Raw genomic sequence first — 24,232 nt, forward strand, 5'->3', positions numbered from 1 at the left:
CAAGATTGGTGAATAGTTTTAATGTTAGAGAACTAAAAGTATTTAACTCCTCTGGAAGTTATACTTTAAAATATTTAGAATCATTGCCAAGTAAGCCTCTTTTGAGATTGTTCACAACAAGTCAGCTGAGTTTGCTTTTAGTAGCTATACCGCACAATGTTATGATTCTGCAAGCAATCATTCCCTTTTAAAGAAGCAAATCTAATTATAGCAAACAGCCACAGCCTCAGTTCATCTAGAGATTTCTGCTTATTGTAGAATTCAAAAATTTGAGGTTGGTTACCTGACAGTGATTAATATAAAAGTTCCTGATATATTCTTTATATTCTCTTGTATATTCATTGCATCTGCCTGTTACTTTTGACCTCTTCTTTGTCATAAAGATGGAATTTCCAAATACAAGTAATTTACTGGGGTATTCATAGAGGCCCTTGAAATCATGAAAAACTATGAGACATATGACATATTTTGTTTGGTACTGTCCTCAGTCATATACGTAAGCATAATGAATCCTAAGTGTTGGAATCAGCTCGTATATTGTCTATATTCCAGATCTCCTCTCTATTTGCTCCACATGTTTAAAGTGGTAGGATTATTTTTTGTATTTTTGAAAGACTCTTTGGATGCAATCTATGTGGAGAGATGATCAAAGGATAATGTTAAAAAGGATATTTTAAAACATTTTATGTCGAGTTTTAGGCCATTGATCCTTAAGATACTTACTCAGATCAGGTGATGTGAACATATTAGGATGTCATGAATTTAGCCAGAGTGTAAAGAGGGTTTACAGGAATGACAGCCTTTAGTTCTGGAAGACTGGGGTGTCTTAATTGACAGATGATATTAAGATATTGTAGAAATTTTGAAGGATTAAGACTCAATAGATCAGAAATTTGCTTAATTTACTGGAGAGTAAATGAGGTTGCACTATTTAAGATCACGACAAACTATAAATACTAAACATTAGTGCAATACACTATCAACATATTGGATGTGATTTTTTTCCCCCCAGGCTTTAGGGAGAGAGGAGGAGCATGAGATTAATTGAATAGGTAAACCTATCTTTGCATATCTATTTGTTTCAACTGCACAGTTGTTAATATAATTTGGTCAAAAAAATGTTAGCAACAACCAAACAACTTGTTCCTGTGGTGTTCTATATTTTAAAAAGTAGCATAAACAGGGTGAATGGCCTTTTATTAGGTTATCATACTATGAAAGCTATTTAAAAAGGAAGAACAGGTAAATGCCAGCCTTTTTACTCCATTAAATGCCCTAGAGTTTCTGGCATCAATGGGCCATAATTTGAAAGCCCATATTTTATTACCAGCTAGTTTCTGTACACTGGTGAAGCAGGACATTGATAAAATTTCCCAACATTTACACTGGAAATCTGCTCTTGGACCATCATTAAGTAAACATTTACCTTCTTTTCCTGTCAGAAGGTTGCCTGACCAAAGCACAAGAAGCCAGATTTCAACTGCCTGCTCACTAACAGCCTTTGCTGGTAAATCACTCATTTATTGCAGTGCCAGGCATGAGAAATCTTCCATCCTTGTACTGATAGATGACCTTTGCTGCCAGTGATTCAAGCTTCACCAAAGATTTTTTGGCACACCTGCATTAGTGAGTAGGAGGTGATATTTGCTCAGTGAAATTAAGGAAAGGATTCAAACCTATAGCTCAGTCTAGGTCTAGGGTGTGCTATGGTGAGAGAACTACACTATAGGGCTTGGCATATTAAACTGCATGATAGTAAATCCAATAATATATCATTAATATATTGGAACATAAATGATAAAACATGAGCCCAGTATTTTCTGTTGGTTTCTCCTGACTACTTCAATCAACTCTTTTCTGAGCCAAAAAAGAGGATTATCAGTATGATAAACCTGAAATCCAAAGCACTAGATCAGTAAGTGGAGGGACAGAAAGGAAGGTAAATGTCACGACCAGTAAGTTAATAAGGAAGGACGGGCAGAGACAAGGTAAGAGGCAAGATGGGATGCATGGGTTGAAGTGTGTTTATGTTTATGCTAAGAGTATTAAGGACAAGGAAGGTGAGCTCAGAACTGAACTGTATGTGGAACTATAATGTGACTATTACAGAGACTTGATTGAGAGGGAAAGAACCAGATATTTAACATTCCGGGGTTTCTATTTTTAGTAAAGATAGAGAGGCAGGTGGGGAGGGGGAGATGCATTATTCATTAGGGACATCAGAGCTGCACTCGGAGAGGACATAATGGAGGGTTCATCCATTGAGTCTACATGGGAAAAATTAAAAAATAGGAAAAGTGTAATCACTCTGATGGGATTATACTACAGACCCCCCCAAGTAACCATCATGACATTAAGAGACAGATATATAGGCAGATTAGGGAAAGGTGCAAAAACAACAGCATTGTATCATAATAGTGAGTGACTTCAACTTCCCCAACATAAACTGGGACTTCCTTGGTGCAAGGGATTTAGGTGGAACAATATTTGTTAGATGCATCCAAGATCAGCATATAGGTGGTCCAATTAGAGGAGAGGCCACACTGGACTGATATTTGGGAAATGAGCTTGGCCAGGTGATTGAACTTTCAGTGTGAGAACATTTTAAGAATGGGAGATCACAATTCCATAAATTTAAAGAAATAAGGATATATATGTACCTTGCAGGAGAGTATTAAATTGGAAAAGAACAAATTATAAGAATATTACACAGGAACCAGTGAGAGTTAATTGGGAACAGCTGCTTCTGGACAAGTCCACATCTGATATGAAGAGGGCATTTAAAGATCAACTGCAAAATGTATAGAACAGGTGTGTTCCAGTAAGATGATGATACCCTTGGTCACAGCAGTTTCTATGGGACCAACCAAAAGAGTTTTTTTTAAAACATATTCTTATGTTTACAAGACCTTGCTGGACATTAAGAATTTAAAGTACTACAGGTCTACCCCATCAGCAAGTTACTCGTTGGTAGAGTAACTGGACGGTGCAGGTCATGCTGCTGCCTGCTTCAGAGAGGCCGCAGAGAATTCGGTGTGAAACCTAACAGGGAGTGGTTGTCTTAGTCACCTTTCTTGTAATCGCAAGACCCTGTTGGATAGTGTTAATGTGGAATGCTGCAAGTCCATTTCATTGATTTATTGGTGGGTGGTGGGGCAGCTGCGTGGCCTTGGTCATAGTGAAGACTAGGCCTCATGCTGCAATGTCACCTGTTACAGCCATCCAAGAGAGAGGCATTGGAGTTGGTGCAGCCTGCAGTATTTGCTCATCAAAAGACAAGCCGTATTGTGTTTGACTCCAGGTTGCTGCAACATTCATGGACTCAGAGTCTTGTACTATTTTTTTGTGTGACTGTATTTTACTGACATTTTATATGTCCTTGCTATCTTATATGTGCCTTGTGCTGTGTGTGACTGTTGGTATTATGTTTTACACCTTGGTTCTGGAGTAATGCTTTCATTTGGATGTATTCATGGATATTCATGTATGATAATAATGACAATTAAACTTGAACTTGAAGAAAGGAGGATAATATTGACAAGATAAAGGAACCTTAGATATTGAGAGAGATGATGAATTTAGTCAAGGAGAGAAAGGAAGTGTATATAAGGTTTAGAAAGTAAAAATCAAATGAAGCCCAAAAGAATTGTGAAGAAAATTAGAAAAGTATTCTAGAAGGTAATTTAGAGAACTAGGTGGACTCATAAAAGATCCTTGGCAAGTAGGATTAAATAGAATCCCAAGACACTCTGCACTTACATTAAGAGCAAGTGGAAAACTAGGGAGAGGGTAGAATAAAAGAGAGGACATGTGCCTGGAAGCAAAGGTATATGGGTAAGAATCAAAAAATGTTTAGTGTTCATATTTACCAAGGTGAAGGAAACATAGGATAGTGGGCTCGTTGTGAAATATGCTAATATGCTAGGGTGTTTGAAATTAAGGAAGGGGTAATTTGGATCTCTTGAAGAACATGAAGGTGGAGAAGTCCCCAGAGTCTGATGGGATACACCGCAGGTTTATGAGACAGCCAAGAGATGGGATTTCTGGTGCCTTGACAAAGATCTTTGTTACTTCTAGTTAGAGGAGAAGATCCAGAGGACTGGTGAGTAACTACGTTGTTTTGTTCTTTAAGAAGGCGGATAGCGATAATCCTGGTACTGGTAGGATTCATGCTGATAGTAGGAAAGTTGTTAAAAGAGGATTCTTAGGGAGGATTTGGAGAACAATGGCTTAATTGGGAATCATCAGCTTGACTTAGTGTTGTGTAAGACTTGTCTTGCCAACTTAAGTTTTTCAAGGAGGTGAATGATAAAGGGAGGGCTTGACGTTATTTCCATGGATTTTAGTAAGACATTTGGCAAGGTTCCATATGGTAGGTTCATCCAAATGACTCAGATGCATAGGATCCACTGTGACACAATTTTTTGGATTAGGAATTGGCTTGCCCATAAAAGACAGAGGGTAATGGTCAATGTGCAGCAGGTATCCGTACTGGAATTCTGTGGTTTGTGAAATTTGAAATGATTTGGATGAAGTGTTTTGTAAGTTTGCTAGACAACACAAAGACTGGTGGCATGGTGAAAGATGTAAAAGATCACCAGATATGACAGGAAAATGCCATACGGAAATTATTATGGCCAAATTCCTGTATTTCCTATGGTGGGAGAGTCTAGGACCAGAGGACACAGCCTCAGAAGAGAAGGGCGACCACTTAGAACAGAGATGAAGAGTAATTTCTTATGCTAGAGAGTGGTGAATCTGTGGAATTCATTGTCACAGGTGGCTGTGGAGGCAAAGTCATTGGGTATATATTAAGTCAGAGCATGAAGGGATATGGGGAGAAGGCAGTAGACTGGGGCTGACAGGGAAAATGGATCCGCCATGATGAAATGGCAGGGTCCTCATGAAATGAATTTGGCCATTTGGTGATCTCCCCATAACCTCTGACACCCTGACAAACCAAAAACCTATTAACCCCTGCTTTAAGTATTCTCAATTACTTGGCCTCCACAGCCATCGTGGCAATGAAATCCACAAATTCATCACATTCCAGCTAAAAAATTCCTCCTCATCTCTGTTCTAAATGGAAATCCCTCTATCCTGCACAAGGCTGTTCCCTTTGGTCCTAGATTCACCACTATAGGGAACATCCTCTCTACATCCACTCTATGTAGGTTTTTCAATATTTGATAGGTTTCAATGAGATGCTCCCTCATTCTTCTAAACTCAAATGAGTACAGGCTCAGAGCAATCAAACGCTCTTCATACAATAACCCTTTCATTCCAGGAATTATTCTCGTGAACCTCCTCTGGACCTTCTCCACTACCAAGGCATCTTTTCTTAGTTAAGGTGACCAAAACTGCTTTCGATAATCAGTCTGGTCTGACCAATGACCAATAAAGCCGCAGAGTCACATCCTTGCTCTTACGTTCTAGTCCTCATGAAATGAATGCTAATATTGCATTTGCCTTCCTTGCCACCAACTCAATCTGCGAGTTAACCTTTCAGGAATCCTGCACAAGGACTCTCAAGTCCCTTTATATGTCTGATTTTTTAATTTTCTCCCCTTTTAGAAAACAGTCTATGCCTTTATTTCTTCTATCAAAGTGCATGACCATAAACTTCCCTACACTATATTCCATCTGCAACTTCTTTGCCCATTCTCCTAATCTGTCCAGTCATTCTGCAGACTCCATGATTCCTCAAAACTACCTGCCCCTCCACTTATCTTTGTATACTATCCTTATGGCTATTTTTTTAGTTGCCTTCTGTTGCTTTTGAAAAGCTTTCTTACCCTTTAACTTCCCACTAATTTTTGCTATATTATATGCCCTATTTTTGCTTTTATGCTGTTTTTAACTTCCTTTGTCAGTCTCATCTTCTCTTTAAAATAATTCTTCATTGTTGGAATGTATCTATTCTGCACCTTCCAAATTGCCCGCAGAAACTTCAGCCATTGCTGTTCTGCTGTCATTCCTGCTAGTGTCCCCTTTCATTCAATTTTGGCAGCTCCTCTTTCATGCCTCTGTAACTCCCTTTAATCCCGTGATACATCTGACTTTATCTTCTCCCACAAAATGCAGGGTGAATTCTATCATATTATGATTATTAGCTCCACAGGTTTCCTTTACCTTCAGATCGCTAATCAAATCTAGTTCATAACACAACACCCAATCCAGAATTACCTTTCCTCTAGTGGGCTCAACCACAAACTACTCTAAAAAGCCATAGGTAGCTGCCAATCTCTAATTGCACTACAAGATCATCTACCTTATTCTGTGTGCTATGTGCTTTCAAATACAACATTTTCAGTCCTGTATTCATCACCCTTTTTAATTTTGTCCCCATGTTACACTTCTTCAGCCCTATCACTCCATTTCCCATTCCCCTGCCAAATTAGTTTAAATCCTTCCCAACAGCTGTGGCAAACCTGCATGTAAGGATAATGGTTCCCCCATCAGACTCAGGTGTAATCTATCCTTTTTGTACAGGAGAGAGGGTAAGTTCACAGGATAATGCGTGAGTGTTTTTCTTACACAGAGTGGTGGACTACTGAAATGTATTCCAAGCATTGGTAGTAGAGGCAAGTATGACAGGGGCATTTAACAGGCTCTTAGGTACTTGAATGGAGGGATATGGACTTTCGTAGGCAGAAGGGACTAGTTTAGTTGTCTTATAACTATGAGTGTAATTAGTTTGATAAATCATGGGCCTAAGGGCCTGTTCCTGTTCCATATAGTTCTGTATTCTATGATAGCTTTTAAATTGGAAATTAAATTTTCATAGATAAATGCAACTAATCTACAAATGTCCTGAGAGTTTAACTTTAATCCACTTAATGGACCATCCACACATTCACATTGATCAGGTTGCTTTGCTGTTTCATTAGAGCAAAGAAGAGGAAAATTGAATAGGGGAAATTTTATACCTGAATAAAGATGTATTTGTAAATGATAAAAATCCAATACATTTTAATCTCTTTTAAAGATTTTTATTACTTACTTAAAAGGTGAGAATGTTTTTCTTGGCTGTGAGGCAGAGGGAGACTGGAAAGTAAAGAAACAAGTATCAAAGGGCAGTGGAAGAGTTGCTGAAGCGGTTCATCAAGGAGGGTGTGTGGGGCTCTGCCAGATTGTGGGCACAATGACTAAGAGGATGATAAAAGTTGAAATTGTGAGGCCTCTGGCTAAGTGAGACTTCAGAAAGGAATGGGGGTCTAAGAATCAAACTGTGATTCTCTGGAGGTTGGGAGGAGTGATTACAGAGCAGAAGCAGCTGCAGTTTCATAAACTTGTGTGTGACAAAACTGTCCCTTTCTATTCATAATTTCAACTAGATGTGGAAGTCACTGGCAATGTTGGTATATATAGTATCCGTACCTAATTACCTCTGAACTGAGGAAGCGGTTGAGGATTGGGAATTGGTGGATCTTCAATCATATACCAACCAGACCAGATAGGGATGTTAGATTTCCTTCTCTGTTCACTTAAGGGCATGGTGAATGAGATGGACTTTCTAAACCATCTATTAGTTTCTGGTACTGTTACTAAGACTCGTTTTTACTTCCAGATTTATTTAATAACTTAAGCTATCAGTGGTGAGATTTGAATCTGTTTCTCTTGGTCAACGTGCAGAACTCCAGCTGCATAACTATATCTGGCTGTGAAATGTACCAATGCTACCATATCTTCTTAAGTTTGCAGCTTAATCAACCAAAATGAGTCTGAAGGTTTATTTTTCAATATTAATACTGGCCAATGATAAGTGCAGCTGGTGAGACAATGACTCTGAGATGGCAAGGTGGATACCAGTCTTTGCCTTTACTTCTCTCTCCTCACTGCCTAAACACATCTTGGCAACACACAAAGTATGTCCTCCTCACCACCTAATCAGCTAATGCTGAAATACACTTAGTTTAGCTGAAAGGAGTTTTTTGGTTCTTTAGAGTCAGCCCAGGTTCTTGATTCTTGATTCATAGCTCATAGTACATAAGACCATAAAGCCTTAAGACATAGGAACAGAATAGGGCCATTTGGCCCCTCAAGTCTGCTCTGCAATTCCATTATTGCTGATTTATTTCCACTCTCAACCCCATTCTCCTGCCTTCTCCCTCTACCTTTTGACACCCTTACTAATGTAGAACCTCTCAACCTCCAATTTAGGTATACCCAATGACTTGGCCCCCACTGTCATCTGTGGCAATGAATTCCACAGCTTCATCACTCTCTGGCTGAAGAAATTTCTCCTTGTATGTCCTTGTATTCTGAGGCTGTGTCCTCCGGTCCTAGATTTCCCTCTAGAAACATCCTTTCCATGTACGCTCTATCAAGGCCTTTCAATATTCCTCAATATTCAATGGTCTCCACCTATTCACGCTTACCTAAGATGGAGATGGAAGGATAATCAAGTTGATCTTTAAATCTGGAAGTAAAACTGAGTCGGAGGTATATAGCAAGGCATAACAGGTCAGAGGCGAGTAAGGCTCACGAGACTTGTGACTTAGGCTCTTTCCTTAATGCCCTGACAAACATTTCCTCTTGACAGCCTTGCTTTGTTCCCTGTCAGAGTCACTACCACAATTTAAAAGTTTTTAAATGCTGTGACATTCAGAGAGTTGTATTATTTGTTATTATAATGGATGCAAGTGACACAAAATCAAAATAATTTAAAATACATGGAACACTAAGAAATAGTTTAGAATGTTAAAACAAAGTAAATTTAAAATAATCATTTACCTTTACTCTCCAATTCCCAAGTTAGGAATCTGCTTTGATGTTAATGGGGGGTCTGAAACTTCCAACATGATCAGAATGTGCTCTACCCCTGATACTGATTGTAGTAATGATGTAGAGTGACAGATGAGCTAGCATCTGTCACTTAGCACAACTTGTCTTAAAGCAAATCCACATAAGTCCAGAACATACTTGCAGGAAGTACCTGAACTTTGGAAGTGCCAATCATGATTGCCTATTGCTGCATAAACCCAAGTCCAACTCATTAATATATATAGGAAAATAGTCAGTAGTTCTATTTCTGATCTCCATGGGAAACTGCCACATGCTTCTCTCAAGTTTTGAAAACATCCATTCAGCCATGTTTTCTGTTTTCTGCCTCAGCTAATTTTGTATCCATGCAGACGTTCTCCTTTTAATTCCTGGTACTTTGTCAAATGCATTATAGAAGCTCATATATATACCAACTAATCTACTTTCAATATTTTCTTATTGATTCATCGAAGAACTTTGGGCCACATAAATGCTACTTCACCAAAGCTTCCAACTTTTTATCCAGAATACATTTCCAATGTAAACTTGCAAACTTGGGAACTCAGTTCATCACATCAGTTAATAAGCTTGCACAAAGCCCGCTAGTTCATTAGAAATTATTCCAGAATGGGCAGTTGCATTCCAATGTGGCAAATTAATTAGTTGCTGCTATAATAAACAACACGTACTTTTCTGCAGGATTCGGAACTCAGGAGAATCTTCTATTAAAGTTTCCTCTCTGTACCATTCTATTTTCGGGAAAGGTACTCCTTTTATTCTGCATTCCAACACGACCAGCTGTCCCTCTATTGCTGTCACATCTTGCAGTGGCTGCAAATCATGCAAACGTTATTTATCACTCCAATTTATTCTAGGATATGTTGCTAGATTTTTGCTTTACGGAATATTCTAATGTAACCCAGATGTGCTTTTTACACCTTAGTTTATAGAACATTTCACTTATTGTAATACAAGCAGTTATTTGTTGGCATCACATACACTGACATTGCTACAACTTAAAATGTAGACAAAAGTAAAGCAATTTCTGATACAAATTAATATAAATGAAAGATGTACACAGATGATGGAAAGATAATAGATGGCCAAGAGGTAAATAAACAGAGTAAAATAAATGACAAATTTCCATATGTTGACATCATTAACTATAAAGGACAAACTGCAACACAAAACCTCCACCATACAATAAGATCATTAATGTATTATAACCTCAGCTGCACTTTCCCACCCAAAGTTTCATGAATCCAAAGAAACATATCCATCTTTGTCTTGAATACACTCAACATTTCTTTCAACTAATGAACTACCTATACAGTGTACTGAACACAAAAGTCAAGCAACATAATTTTCCCGCTTTACACTCAGTGCCTCAGGTAGTGAATCACAGGATGCCACATATTTACAAATTACTCAGTCAATACTTGAATCAGTACTGTAATTGTCAATGTAGAGCAGACAGCAAGTTTGTAAATCTGGCAGGAGAAAAGGACGTTGGCAATGGTGAGGGTGGCGCGCCGTGGAAGGGGTGTGGGACAGGTGGCAGAGAAGGAGTGTCAGGGGTGGGGAAGGGTGGCACGGGTACAGACACATGCAGCCATGAGACACCAGAGAAGGTCATTTGATTGCAAACAATTGGTTTATTGATCATTACAGAATGTCGCTCTGCTGCTCCCTGCTCCCTCCCCTCTTCCAACCAAGATTCTCCTCTCCCTGCCCCCTGCCCACTCTCAGTCCACAATAGAGACCCATTTCAGAAACAGGTTCATCATCACTCACATATGTCATGAAATTTGTTTTTTTTTTAAATTTGTGGCAGCAGTACAGTGAAATACATAAAATCACTACAGTACTGTGCAAAAGTCTTACTCACCCTAGCTATATACTAGAAAATATACATAAGAACTGTAGTGATTTTATGTATTGCATTGTACTGCTGCCACAAATTTTAAAAAAACAAATTTCATGACATATGTGAGCGATGATAAACCTGATTCTGATATGGGTCTCTGTTGTACCTGGGAGGTCACCTGGACAACAAACTCGACTAGACTAAAAATACAGAGGCTCTGTACAAGAGAGGGCAGAGCCGACCGTACTTCCTGAGGAGGCTCTGGTCATTCAACGTCTGCAGTACTATACTGCAGATGTCTTACGACTCAGTGGTAGCCAGCATTCTATTCTACGCTGTAGTCTGCTGGGAAAGAAGGGTGAGAGCAGCTGATGCCAAGAAGATTGATAAGCTCGTCAGGAAGGCTGGTTCTGCTCTGGGGGTAGAACTGGATTTCCTGGGGTTTGTGTCTGAGAGGAGAATGCTGTAGAAGCTCTGGAGCCTTATGGACAATCCCTCTCACCCCCTCCATGACATACTGGACAAACAGAAGAGCACCTTTAGTAACACATTGATTCCACCAAGGTGCACCACTGAATACCACAGGTGATCCTTTCTCCCTGTGGCTGTAAGACTCTGCGACTCCTCCTTCTTAAGTACTGTAGATAAGCATATGGTTGCATTGGACATCTGTATTTCACACTATTACTTTTTAATGCATATCCTGTATTTTTTGTACCTCAATGCTTACATTTTGTATTTTAAAATATATATTTCTGACTGAGCAACCTTGCAACAATAATTTCATTTGAGATAAATAAAAGTTTTATCTTATCTTAAGAAGATGGGAAAATCTGGTTGGTGCTAGATACTAAGAGAGGAAATGTGTAGAATGCCTTGTAGAGATGGATTTTTAGGTGGCTTTTTTTCTGGATTGTATGTTGTATAATAAACCAGATTTGATTAAGGAAGTTGGGGTAAAGGAATCCTTAGGAGCCAGTGATCAAAATATGGGACTTCACCCTGCAGTTTGAGAGGGAGAAGAGAAAGTCAGATCAGTATTACAGTGGAGTAAAGGCACTTACAGAGTCATGAGAGAGGGGCTTGCAATTTCGATTGGAAGGGAGACTAGCAGGGATGACAGCAAAACAGCAATGGCTGGAGTTTCTGGCAAGCAATTCAGAATGAGCAATTAAGGTCTGGCCCAAAGATGCAAATGTACTCTAAAGGAAGAATGTGGAAACTGTGGCTGACAAGAGATGTCAAAGGCATCATAAAAACAAAAGAGAGGGCATATAATATAGGAAAAATATATGGAAGTTAGAGGATTGAGAAGCTTTTAAAACAGCAGAAGACAACTAAAAGAGCCATAAGGAGAGTGTAGTGGCCAATTCTAACCCAACCAAGTTGCCGCTGCAGGCAACCCCAATGGATTTGTAATGCTTGTATGACATGCCCTCAGCTCCATATATGATTGTTCTAAAAGTCAAAGATATGTATTCAATTCTTTATTAGCAATTAGCAAACATACAATCTTGAAGCGATGAAGCTTAAGCATACCCAAGTGCAAGTTAAGCATAATAGAGTGGTGAACAAAAGATAAGACGTCCACAGGCCTCTCAGCTGCAAACTGCTATGAACAATGCACAGACATTAACTTATTCCCTTTGCTTTTAACATGCCCCCACTCATGTGACTAACTACCATAATAAAAATGATAAACACGCAACAATGCAGATAGGGAACAGATGCGTGGCTCCTACAGAGAGAAAAGACGAAATATGATGGTGAGCAAGCCAGTAATATAAAAGAGGATACCAAAAGTGTTTTCAGATATATAAAGAATAAAGGAGAGGTGAGAGTGGATATTGGACCATTAGAAAATGATGCTGAAGAGGTAGTAATAGGTGACAAAGAAATGGCTGACAAACTTAATAAGTAGTTTGAATCATTCTTCACTGTGGAAGACACCAGCAGTATGCCAGAAATTTGAGAGCGCCAGGGGGCAGAAGTAAATGCAGTGGCTAATACTAAGGAGCAGGTGCTTGGGAAGCTGAAAGTTCTGAAGGTAGGTCCTGCTCCATATGGACTAGACACCAGGGTTCTGAAAGGGGTAGCTAAGGAGATTGTGGAAGTATTAGTAATGATCTTTCAAGAATCATTAGATTCTGAAATGGTTCTGGAAGACTGGAAAATTGCAATTGTTACTCCACTCTTTTAAGAAGGGATGGAGACAGAAGGAAGGAAATTATAGGCCACAGCCTGACTTCAGTGGTTGGGAAGATGTTGGAATCCATTATTAAGGATGAGGTTTCAGGATACCTGGAGCAATGTGATAAAACAGGCCAAAGTCAGCATGGTTTCCTTGAAGGGGAAATCTTGTCTGACAAACCTGTTGGAATTTTTTGAGAAAATAACAGGTAGAATAGACAAAGGAGTGTCAGTGGATGCTCTTTACTTGAATTTTCAGAAGGCCTTTGACAAGGTGCCGCAATGAGGCTGCTTAACAAGAGCATATGGTATTACAGGACAGATACCAGCATGGATACAGGATTAGCTGATTGGCAGGAGGCAAAGAGTGGGAATTAAGGGGGCCTATTCTGGTTGGCTGCAGGGGGCAGTGTTGGGACTGCTTCTTTTCATGTATTATGTCAATGACTTGGATGTCAGAAATGATGACTTTGTGGCCAAGTTTGTGGACAATATGAAGATAGGTGGAGAGACAAGTAGTGTTGAGGAAGCAAGGAGTCTGCAGAAGGATTTAGACTGAATGGGACAACGGGCAAAGAAATGGAAGGCAGAATGTAGTGTAGGGAAGTGTATGGTCATGTGCTTTGAAGAAGAAAGAAAGGTGTAGGCTATTTTATAAATGGGGAAAAATTCAAAAACCAGAGGTGCAAAGGGACTTGGGAGTCCTCATGCAGGATTCTTTAAAGGGTAACTTGCAGTTTGAGTCACTGGAAAGGAAGGCAAATACAAAGTTAGCATTAATTTCAAGAGGAGAAGAATATAAAAGCAAGGATGTAATGCTAAGCCTTCATATGGCATTGGTCGGACCACATTTGGAGTATTTGTGAGCAGTTTTGAGCACCTTATCTAAGAAAAGCTCTGCTGGCATGGGGTGGGCCCAGAGGAGGTTCACGAAAATTATTCCGGGAATGAAAGAATTAATGTATGAAGAGTGTGTAATGCTCTAGGCCTGTACTCATTGGATTTTAGAAGAAGGAGGGGAGATCTCATTGAAGCCTATTGAATACTGAAATTCTAGATATAGTAGATGTGGAGAGGATGCTTCCTATAGTGGGTGAGTCCAGAACTAGGGCACAACTTCAGAATAGAGGGCCATCCATTTAGAACAGAGATGAGGAGGAATTTCTTCAGCCAGACGATGGTGAATCTGTGGAATTCATTACTATGGACGGCTGTGGAGGCCACGTCATTGAGTATATTTAAAATGGAGTTTGATAGGTTCTTGATTAGTCAAGATGTCAAGGTTATAAGGAGAAGGCAGGAGAACGGGGTTTTGAAGACTAATAAGTCAGCAATGATGGAATGGCAGAGAAGATTTGATGGCCCAAATGGCCTAATTCTGCTCCTATACCTTATGGTCTGATGGACATTCTTCTTATAATGGAGTGACCAAAACTGTATGCAATACTCCAGATGCAGCCTAACTAGAGTTTTATAAAGCTTTCTTAACCACCCTAACAAGCTGTAGGTATTTTCAGGGATCTACAAACTTAGAACCCATGATCTCTCTGCTCATCAACATTGCTAAAGGTCTTGTGCTTAAATGCATAATTTCTCTTGAGTTTTGACCTACCAATACTTCAGATCTGGCCAGTTTAAACTCCATGTGCCATTTCTCTGCCCAATATGCAACTGATCTATATCCCGCTGTATTCTTCATCAGTCTTATACACTATCCTCAATACCACCAATCTTCATATCATCTGCACACTTGTTAACTCACTGATCTACATTTTCATAAACACAAGAGATTCGGCAGATGCTTGAAATCCTGAGCAACAGACACAAAGTACTGGAGGAGCTCAGAATGTCGGGCAGCATCTATGGAAATTAATAAACAGTCGATGTTTTGGGCTGAGACCCCTCACCAGAGCACTTTGTGTGTATTGCTTTGATATTTCCATCCAGGTCATTTATATACACCACAAACAACAGAAGTACCAAAACAGATCCCTGTGGAACACCACTAAATACAGATCTCTAGCTAGAATAAATCCCTTTGACCACTACCCTCCGTTTTCGATGGGCAAGGCAGCTCTCAATCCAAACAGCCAATTCACCATGGATCCTGTACAAACTTAATCTTCTGTATGAGCCTTCCATGAGGTGCTTGTCAAACACCTAACTGAAGTCCATGTAGACAACATCCACAGCGAATATCCCAGCCAGGACATTGATTCTCCTCTAGTTTAGGTGCAATCCATCTCTCTTGTACAGGTCACCCCTGCTCTAGAAGAGTTTCCAATGATCCAAGGAATAAAAACCCTGCTTCCTGCACCACTTCCTTGGACACTCATTCATCTGCACTATCTTCCTATTCCTGCCCTCACTAGCAGGTAGCACCAGAAGAAATCCAGATATTACTAACTTGGAGGTTCTGCTCTTCAGCCGCCTTCCTAACTCCCTATACTTACAACACAGGACCTCTTCCCGCTATCTATCTATGTCATTGTTGCCAGTGTGCACCACGACCTCTGGCTTGAGAATATTTTGCAGTTGACCCGAGACATCCTGGACCCTAGCACCTGGGAGGCGACACACAATCCTGGCATCTCTTGTATGGCCATGGAATCTCCTTTCTGTGTCCCTAACTATCAAGTCTCCCATCACTATTGTTCTGCCTGATTTTACCCTTCCCTGATAAACCTCAAAGCCAGCCATGGTGCCATTTGATATCTGAAGCCTGCACTCTGGGTATGACTACCTCAGTAAAAGTTTCATCTGTGACGTTTTCAGCCTACCGGATGGTCCTGAGTACGTCCAGCTCCAGCTCCAGTTTCAGCTTATGGAAGGAGTTGAAGTTGGATGCACTTCCCATAGATGTAATCACCAGGGAGACTGTTAGGTACTCTGAAATCCCACATCTTACAGAGGAGCGTTCCACCACCTTAACCACAATCCTGCCTATACTGATTTAAGGACTAAGGATTTACAGACAACAAAAAAAACTTACATGTTTATACTTGTGTCTTCTCTCTGAAACCTTTGATTTATGTACTCACCTAGGTCAATTACTTAGCCTCTTCTCACTGAGCTTGTTATACTTTTGGCTCTAACTTCTTAAGCCTGAGTTCTACAATCAAATAAATGATTCCAAAACTACTCAGCACCCTTAATATCCACCTGTTCTTGCCGAAGATTGTTGAAACTACGCCTCCAACTCTAAATCTGGCCCACTCTAGTAATGACCACTCTGCTTAAACCTAACTTCTTTTTATTGGCCCTTGCTAAATTACTAATAACCCAATCTCCCTCTTCATAGCAAATCCCGACAGGCCCCACTCACTTTTTAAATCTGGTGCATAAAGTCCACAAGGAACTGTCTCCAAGTCTCTTTGTCAGAAATGAAGCCAGAACAGAACACAAGAAATGAATGAGTAGAGCCAGGAGGGCACATTAAAAAGTCCTGGGCAAGTAGAATTCAAGAAAATCCCAAGGCATTATATACATACATCAAGAGCAAAAGGATAACAGAGAGAGGGTAAGACGACTCAAGGATAAAGAAAGGAATATAAGATGGAGTCTGATAATGGAGCAAGGTCCTAAATAAGTACTTTGTGTCAATGTTTACCAAGGAGAAGGAAGGAAGAATAATAAGATCAATGTGGACCATGCTAATATACTGGACCATTTTGAGATAAGAGGCAGTGTTGTCTTTTGAAGAACATCAAGCTGGATAAGTCTCTAGGACATTATGGTTAATACACCAGGTTATTGTAAGAGGCAAGAGATGAGATTGCTGATACTGCCAGTATCTTCATGACTTCTCTATACCCAAGTGAGGTCCTAAAGTACCAGTGAGTAGTTAATGTTGTTCCATTATTAAAGAAGGAAAATAGGAATAATCCTGGAAACTACAGACTAGAGAGTTTCATGTCAGTGGTGGAGAATCTATTGGAGATGATTCTTAGGAATAGGATTTATAGCATTTGGAAAACCATTTCATTATTAGGGATAGTCCGCATGGCTTGTGCAGGGCAAGTCTTGTATTACTAACAATTGAGTTTTTCAAGGACGTGATAAATGTGATTGATACATTATATACATGCATTCTACATGGATATTAGAAAGACATTTGAAAAGATCCCTCATGGATGGCTCATCCAGAAGAATGAGCTGTACAGATCCACCTATATCCACCTCTGTCCATTCCCACTTACATCCGTGACACTTCTCATACTGTCAATCTCCTCAGTAACTTTCAATTTCCTGGCCCTGGCCACTTCATTTCATCATGTATGTTCTGTCCCCATACACTACCAACCAGTTCCCCTCCACCACTATCCATCTCCATCTGGCAGAACTGGTCCTTATCCTCAATCATTTTTCCATCAGCTCCTCCTACTTTCTCTAGACTCAAGGCGTAGCCACTGGCACCTGCATGGGCCCCAACTATGCCTGCCTCTTCATTAGCCACATAAAACAGTCCATGTTCCAAGCCTTCCCGGTAATGTTCTCTAACTGTTCCCCCACTACACTGACAACTGCATTGGATGCTGCTTCATGCACCCATGCTGACCTCGTCAATTTCATCAACTTTGCCTCTAACCTCCACCCTGCCCTTAAATTCACTTGGTCCATTTCTGATACCTTCTTCCCCTTTCTCGATCTCTCTGTCTCCAACACTGGAGACAAACTGTCAACCGACACCTTTTATAAACTTACCAATTCCTACTGTCATCTTGATTATACCTCTTCCCACCCTGTCTCCTGTAAAAATGGTATTCTCTTTTCTCAGTTCCTTCACCTCTGCTGCATATGTTCCTAAGATGTGGCTTTCTTTTCCTGGACAATAGAGGTTACTTCCTTCTTCAAAGAATGGGGTTACCCTTATTGATGTTGCCCTCACCCGCACTTCCTCCATTTCCTGAACATCCACGCTTACCTCATCTCCCCACCACCTTAACAGTGATAGAATTCCTCTCATCCTTACCTACCACCACATGAGCCTCCGCAACCAACACATCATCCTCCGCAAAATCCGCTATCTCCAAAGGACCGTACCACTAAAACCTATCTTTACCTCCTCGCTCCATCAGTGATTCCCTTGTCCATTTATCCCTCCCCACTAATCTCCCTCTTGGTACTGAACCCTGCAAGCAGTATAAGTGCTACACCTGCCCATTCACCTCCATTCAGGGCCCCAAACAGTCCTTCCAGGTGAAGCAACACTTCACCTGCAAATCTGCTGGGATTGTCTTTTACGTCTGGTGCTCTCGATGCAGCCTCCTCTACATTGGTGAGACCCATCATAAATTGGGACACCACTCCGTTGAGCACCTCTGCTCCATCCGCCAAAAGTGGGACTTCCCAGTGAGCAAATATTTTAATGCCCATTCCCATTCCGACATGTTGGTTCATGGCATTCTCTTGTACCAAGATGAGTCCACACTGACAGTGGAGGAGCAACACCTTATATTCTGTCTGGGCAGCCTCCAACATGATGGCATAAATATCGATTTCTCCTTCTGGTAAAAAAAAATTTCCCTCCCCCTTCCCCACTTCCTCTATTCTCCACTTTGACTTCTTACCTTTTCTCACCTGCTGATAATTTCTCCCTGGGTCCCCTTCTCCTGTGATCCACTGTACTCTCCCATTAGCTTCTTCTCCAGCCCTTTATCTTTCCAACCCACCTGGCTTTACTTATTCCTTTCTCGCTATCCTGCTTCCCCTCCCTTGTCTTTTTATTCTGGCATCTTCCCTCTTTCTTTTCAGTCCTGAAGAAGGGTCTCGGCGTGAAACATTTATTAATTTCCATAGATGCTGCCTGACCTGCTGGGTTCCTTCAGCATTTTGTGTGTGTTGCTTTGGATTACCAGCATCGGCATACTTTGTTGTGTTTATGTATGGGATCCATGATGAATTGGCTGATTGGATTCAGAATTGGTTTGCCCATAGAAGACTGAGAGTAGTGGTCAATGAGACTTATTTTGGCTGGAGGTCATAACTAGTGATTTTCCACAGGTATCCTTACAGAGTCCTGTGTTGTTTGTGATACATATCAATAACTTAGATGAAACGTGGATGAATTGGTTCGAAATTTTGCAGATGATACAAAGTTGGTGACATTGTGGATAGTGAAGAATATTGCCAAAGGATATAGTGGGATATAAATAAGTTGCAGATATGAGAATTGCCAAATCAAAGTCAAAGTCAATGTAAATTTATTATCAATGTATATATATCACCACATACAACACTAAGATTCATTTTCTTGCAGGCATTCATAGTGGGTACAAAGTAACACAATAGAATCAATGAAAACTGCATGCAACAAAGATGAACAAAAAACAATGTGGAAATAATAACAAAGTATGCAAGTACAAAACAATAGGAAAAAACAAAATAATAATAATAAACATATAAGCAATAAGTATCGAAAGCACAAGTTGTAGAACCCAACCCCTGAAAGTGAATCCCTCGGTTGTGGGGTGACTGAAGTTGAGTGAAGTTATCCCCACTGTGCCTGATGGTTGAAGGATAATAACCACTCCTGAACCTGGTGGTGTGGATCCTGAGGCTCCTGTACCTTCTTCCTGATAGCAGCAGCGAGAAGAGGGCATGGTATAGATGGTGGGTGTTCCTCGAGGATGGATGCAGCTTTTTTGCAACAGTGCTCCTTGTAGGTGTACTCAATGGAGGGCTCTACCAGTGATGGACCGGGCAGTATCTACTTTTCCATGTAATGGTATTCGTGTTGCCATACCTGGCTGTGATATAACCAGTTAGTATTCTCTTCATCACACATCTATAGAAGTTTGTTAAAGTTTTCGATGACATAATGAATCTTCTCAAACTTTTAATAAAGTAGAGCTGCTGCAGAGCCTTCTTTGTAGTGGCAGTTACGTGCTGGACCCAGGACAAATCGTCTGAACTGATAATGACAAGGAATTTAAAGTTGCTAATTCTCTCCATCCCTGATCTTCTGATGAGGACTAGTTCATGATCCTCCAGCTTCCTCCACTTATTACTTACTGCTTGTTACACCGCTGGCATTTTGTGCAACAATATAGTCCCCCATCTTTGTCTGCCCTTGGCTATCTTCTCTACTGTGCCCTAGTTGTGGATTAGGGCCCTCATTTCCACCTCTACCGTACAACATCAAGCTGTCTTTGGATTCCCGCATATCCTCTACCCTTCAGGGATCCAGTGAAGTGCTGTCACTACTGTCAGCCATAGAAGTCCTGGGTGGGGAATCAGGAATCCTATTGCACACAGATGTAGAAGGATTCTTCATTGCTGTTTCTGTAACAGTTTTGTTTAACCAGTCAGGGTTGTTAGCCTGAGCTGAATACCCAAACGTGAAAGACTTGTGAACCACTCTTATTCTGGCCTCTATCCTTTTACCTGTTTGCCATGGGTAACCCTACCAAGAGCCAAAGCTTAAGGCCTTGAGTCTAGCCAGCATAGCTCTTCAGGTCATTGAGGCATGCACAACTCCAAACCATGACAAGGTTGTGGTCCTCTTGGAATTGTTTCCCTCTCCCTTAGTTAATAATCAGCTCTCTAGTTTTGCTGACTGAGTGAGATGTTGTTGTGTCACCATTCTACCAGATTTTCAATCTCCCTTCTATGTGCTGATTCCTCACCACCTTTGATTCGGCCAGCAATGGTGAAGTTGTCAGCAAACTTGAATATAGCATTGAAGCTGTACTTAGCCTCACAGTTATAAGTATTCAGTGAGTAAAGCAGAGTCTAAGCATATGGCCTTGTGGTGCATCTGTGCTGATGGTGATTGTGAAGATGGTGTTGCCATTCTGAACTGACTGGGGTCTTCAAGTGAAGAAAGCACGATTCCAATATAAAAGGAGGTACTGAGGCCTAGGTCTTGGAGCTTATTGATTAGTTTTGAGGGGATGATAGTGTTGAATGCAGAACTGTAGTCAATGAAAAGCATTCTGATGAATGCATCTCTACTGTCCAGATATTCCAGGGTTGAGTGAACAACCAATGCAATCAGCATCTGCTGTTGACATGTCGTGACAGTAAGCAAATTGGAGTGGATCCAAGGCGCTCCTCAGGCAGAAGTTGATATGATTCATCACTGATCTCTCAAAGCACTTAATCACTGTGGATGCCAACTGCTACTGAATGATAACATTGACACATTCTTCTTAGGCACCAGTATAATTGAAGCCTATTTGTACCTCAGATGAAATTTAATCTGGCCAACTGTGAAGAGTGCACTTTAGAGGATCAAATGTTAATAGCAAGATGCTTCACAGTGTCGTAATCCAATCACAGACAAGAGAAAACCCGCAGATACTGGAAATCCAAAATGCTGAAGAAACTCAGCAGGCCAGACAGCATCTATGGAAAAGAGTACAGTCGAAGTTTCGGGCTGAGACCCCTCGGCAGGACTGGAGAAAAAAAGATGAGTAGACTTAAAAGGTGGGGAGAGGGGAGAGAGAAACACGAGGTGAAAGGTAAAACTAGGAGGGGGAAGAATGAAGTAAAGAGCTGGGAAGTTGATTGGTGAAAGAGATACAGGGCTGGAGAAGGGGGAAATCTAATAGGAGAAGACTGAAGGGCATGAAAAAAAGAAAAGGGGGGAGGAGCACCATGAGGAGGTGATGGGCAAACAAGGAGATGAGGGGAGAGAGGGAAATGGGGATGAAATTAAAGTTCATGCCATCAGGTTGGAGGCTACCCAGACTGAATACAAGCTGTTGTTCCTCCAACCTGAGTATAGCCTCATCATGACAGTAGAGGAGGTCATGGATTGACATATCAGAATGGGAATGGGAAATGGAATTAAAATGGGTGGCCACTGGGAGATCCAGGTTCTTCTGGCGGACGGAGCGTAGGTGCTCAGTGAAGTAGTCTCCCAATCTATGTTGGGTCTCACCAATATACAGGAGGCCACACTGGGAGCACCGGACATAGTATATGACCCCAACAAACTCACAGGTGAAGTATTGCCTCACCTGGAAGGACTGTTTGGGCCCTGAATGGTACTGAGGGAGGAGGTGTAGGGGTAGATGTAGCACTTGTTTCACTTGCAAGGATAAGTGCCAGGAGATCATGGGGAGGAATGAAAGGACAAGGGAGTCACATAGGGAATGATCCCTGTGGAAAGTAGAAAGTGGAGGTGGGGGAGGGAAAGATGTGCTTGCTAGTGGAATCCTGTAGGAGAAGGCAGAAGTTCTGGAGAATTATGTGCTGGATGCAGAGGCTGGTGGGGTGGTAGGCAAGAACAAGAGGAACCCTATCCCTGGTAGGGTGGTGGGAGGATGGGGTAAGAACAGATGAGTATGAAGTGGAAGAAATACAGTTGAGGGCAGCGTTGATGGTGGAGGAAGGGAAATCAGTTTTTGTGTCTTGTCCTGCAAATTGATGGTAGAGTTCCTGGCAATCCACCCTGTCATTCCACCGGTCAAACACTGGAGGGCAGCACTGTTAGGAAAAGCCAGCTTCCAACTGAGCTTAACTGCTACACTACATTGCCTCCTCACCTGGAATGCAGCACCAGTCAAGTCCACAGCTTAAGGCCTAGTCCTTGCTATAATCAAGGCTGTGCAGCTCCCATACCATCAAACAAGGGAAACAGGCCTGCGGCATCTTTCATTATCAATGTCCAACAGGGTCTTGCGATTGCAAGAGAAACATCCAAGACAGTCACCTATGATTACATTGCATACTGCCTTCGTGTACCAGCTCCGATGCCTTTGAATTGCAGGGAGTAACATGGTCTGTGCCCAGGTCAGCTCCTCCAAACCCAGTCTGGCTCCTCCAACACACTGGTGCCTCCTCCAATCCCCTGGCAGGCTCCTCCTTCTCCGACCCACTGGCCACTTCCTTCACTAACATGCCAGCCAGCTCCTCCTCCAACCGACCAGCTGGTTACTCTAATCAACGAGCAGCACACTGATGCAGTAGACCTGCTGTACATGAACTTCTTAGAGTCCAGTATAGTCTTACAATCATAAAAACACATCTAACAAAGAAAAGAACACTTTTGGTTGCACCCCCCCGCCCCGCCACCCCCGAGAAGCCGCTGCTTCTGAATGTGTCAGCTTCTTACCAAAACTAACTGGTCGACTTACACTCTTTTCCAAAGAATTCCACTGGTCAGAAACCTCCAGTCAGAATAACATCCCTCCACACGTACCCTTTGTCTTCTCAGGCTTAGCCAGTTTTGAATCTAATCTACCAAGTTTCAGTGCCTTAATCTCCTGGATCAGCCTATTATGTGGAATCCTATCAAATGCTTAGCTTTGCCGAACTCCATGTATTTAACATTCACATGCCTACATTTATCTATCACCTTCATTTCTTCAAAAAAACTCAATCAAGTTTGTAAGACATATTCTCCCCCGCACAAAGCCATGCCGGCAATCATACAGTCATTGAGCAATACAGCACTATACAGGCCCTTCAGCCCAGTGAGTCCATGCTAACAGCTTTCCAATGTTCTGTCCATATCCCTCTAGGCTCCTCCGCTCCATATACCTCTCCAAGAACTTCTTAAATGGTGTAATTGAAGCTGCCTCAATCACTTCATCTGGCAGCTCATTTCATATACCCACCACTCTCAGCATGAAAATGCTACATCTCAGGTGCCATTTAAATCTTTCCCCTCTCACCCTAAATCTATGCCCCCTACTTTTTCCAGATTTGAATAAATACTATCCCTAAGAACCTTATTATTTTCCCTACCACTGTAGGCAAATTTTTAGAAAGAAGTGGTTTGCTATTGCTTTCTCCTGGGTAGTGTCTTTACAAGACGGGTGACCCCAGTCATTATCCATACTCTTCAGAGATTGTCTGCCTGGCATAAGTGGTCACATAACTAGAACTTATGATATGCCCATACAATCCACCACCTGCTTCCATGGTTTCACATAACCCTGATCGGGCGGGCTAAGCAGGTACAACACCTTGCTTAAGGGTGATCTGCAGGCTAGTGGAGGGAAGGAGCAGCCTACAGCTCCTTTGGGAATGTATCTCCACTGCACCTCCCTTCTTACCCTTCACATTATCCTTCTCAAACAAAAACATAATGCTGGTTATTCTCCACTACTCTGAGACCTTGCTTGTGGCTAAAGGGAATTCAAAGTATCTTGTCAAAGCTCTGCAATTCTTTCTATTGCCTTTCTCAATAGATCCAATTAGGTCTTAGGGACATATCCTCTTAATGTTCTTCAAATAACAACATAACCTGTAGTGCGGTCATTATCTGCCATGATCTTTCCCTTGGTGAATATCAATATAAAGTACTCATTTAGAATCTTGCTTACTTCCTCTGGCTCCAGGCATAAATTCCCTCCTTTGTCACTGAGAGCTCCTACCCTCTCTCTTGCTAGCCTCTTGCACTGACAAGCATCCCCAGAGCAATGCAAACACAATGCATTCTCATCTAGTGGAGCC

General features: G+C 41.3%; 1 protein-coding gene across 9 annotated transcripts in view; it reads right to left on the reverse strand.

Annotated features, from left to right (window-relative positions):
• The window catches only part of mypn (myopalladin), a 288,573-nt gene that overhangs the window by 105,710 nt on the left and 158,631 nt on the right, over positions 1-24,232 (reverse strand). For all 9 annotated transcript variants that reach the window (XM_063071525.1, XM_063071522.1, XM_063071521.1 and 6 more), the window contains one exon: positions 9,456-9,597. In XM_063071525.1, the coding sequence (XP_062927595.1) occupies positions 9,456-9,597 (142 nt within the window). The remainder of the gene's footprint in view (positions 1-9,455; positions 9,598-24,232) is intronic.

The sequence above is a fragment of the Mobula hypostoma genome, chromosome 19, assembly GCF_963921235.1.
Source record: "Mobula hypostoma chromosome 19, sMobHyp1.1, whole genome shotgun sequence".
Lineage (NCBI taxonomy): Eukaryota > Metazoa > Chordata > Chondrichthyes > Myliobatiformes > Myliobatidae > Mobula > Mobula hypostoma.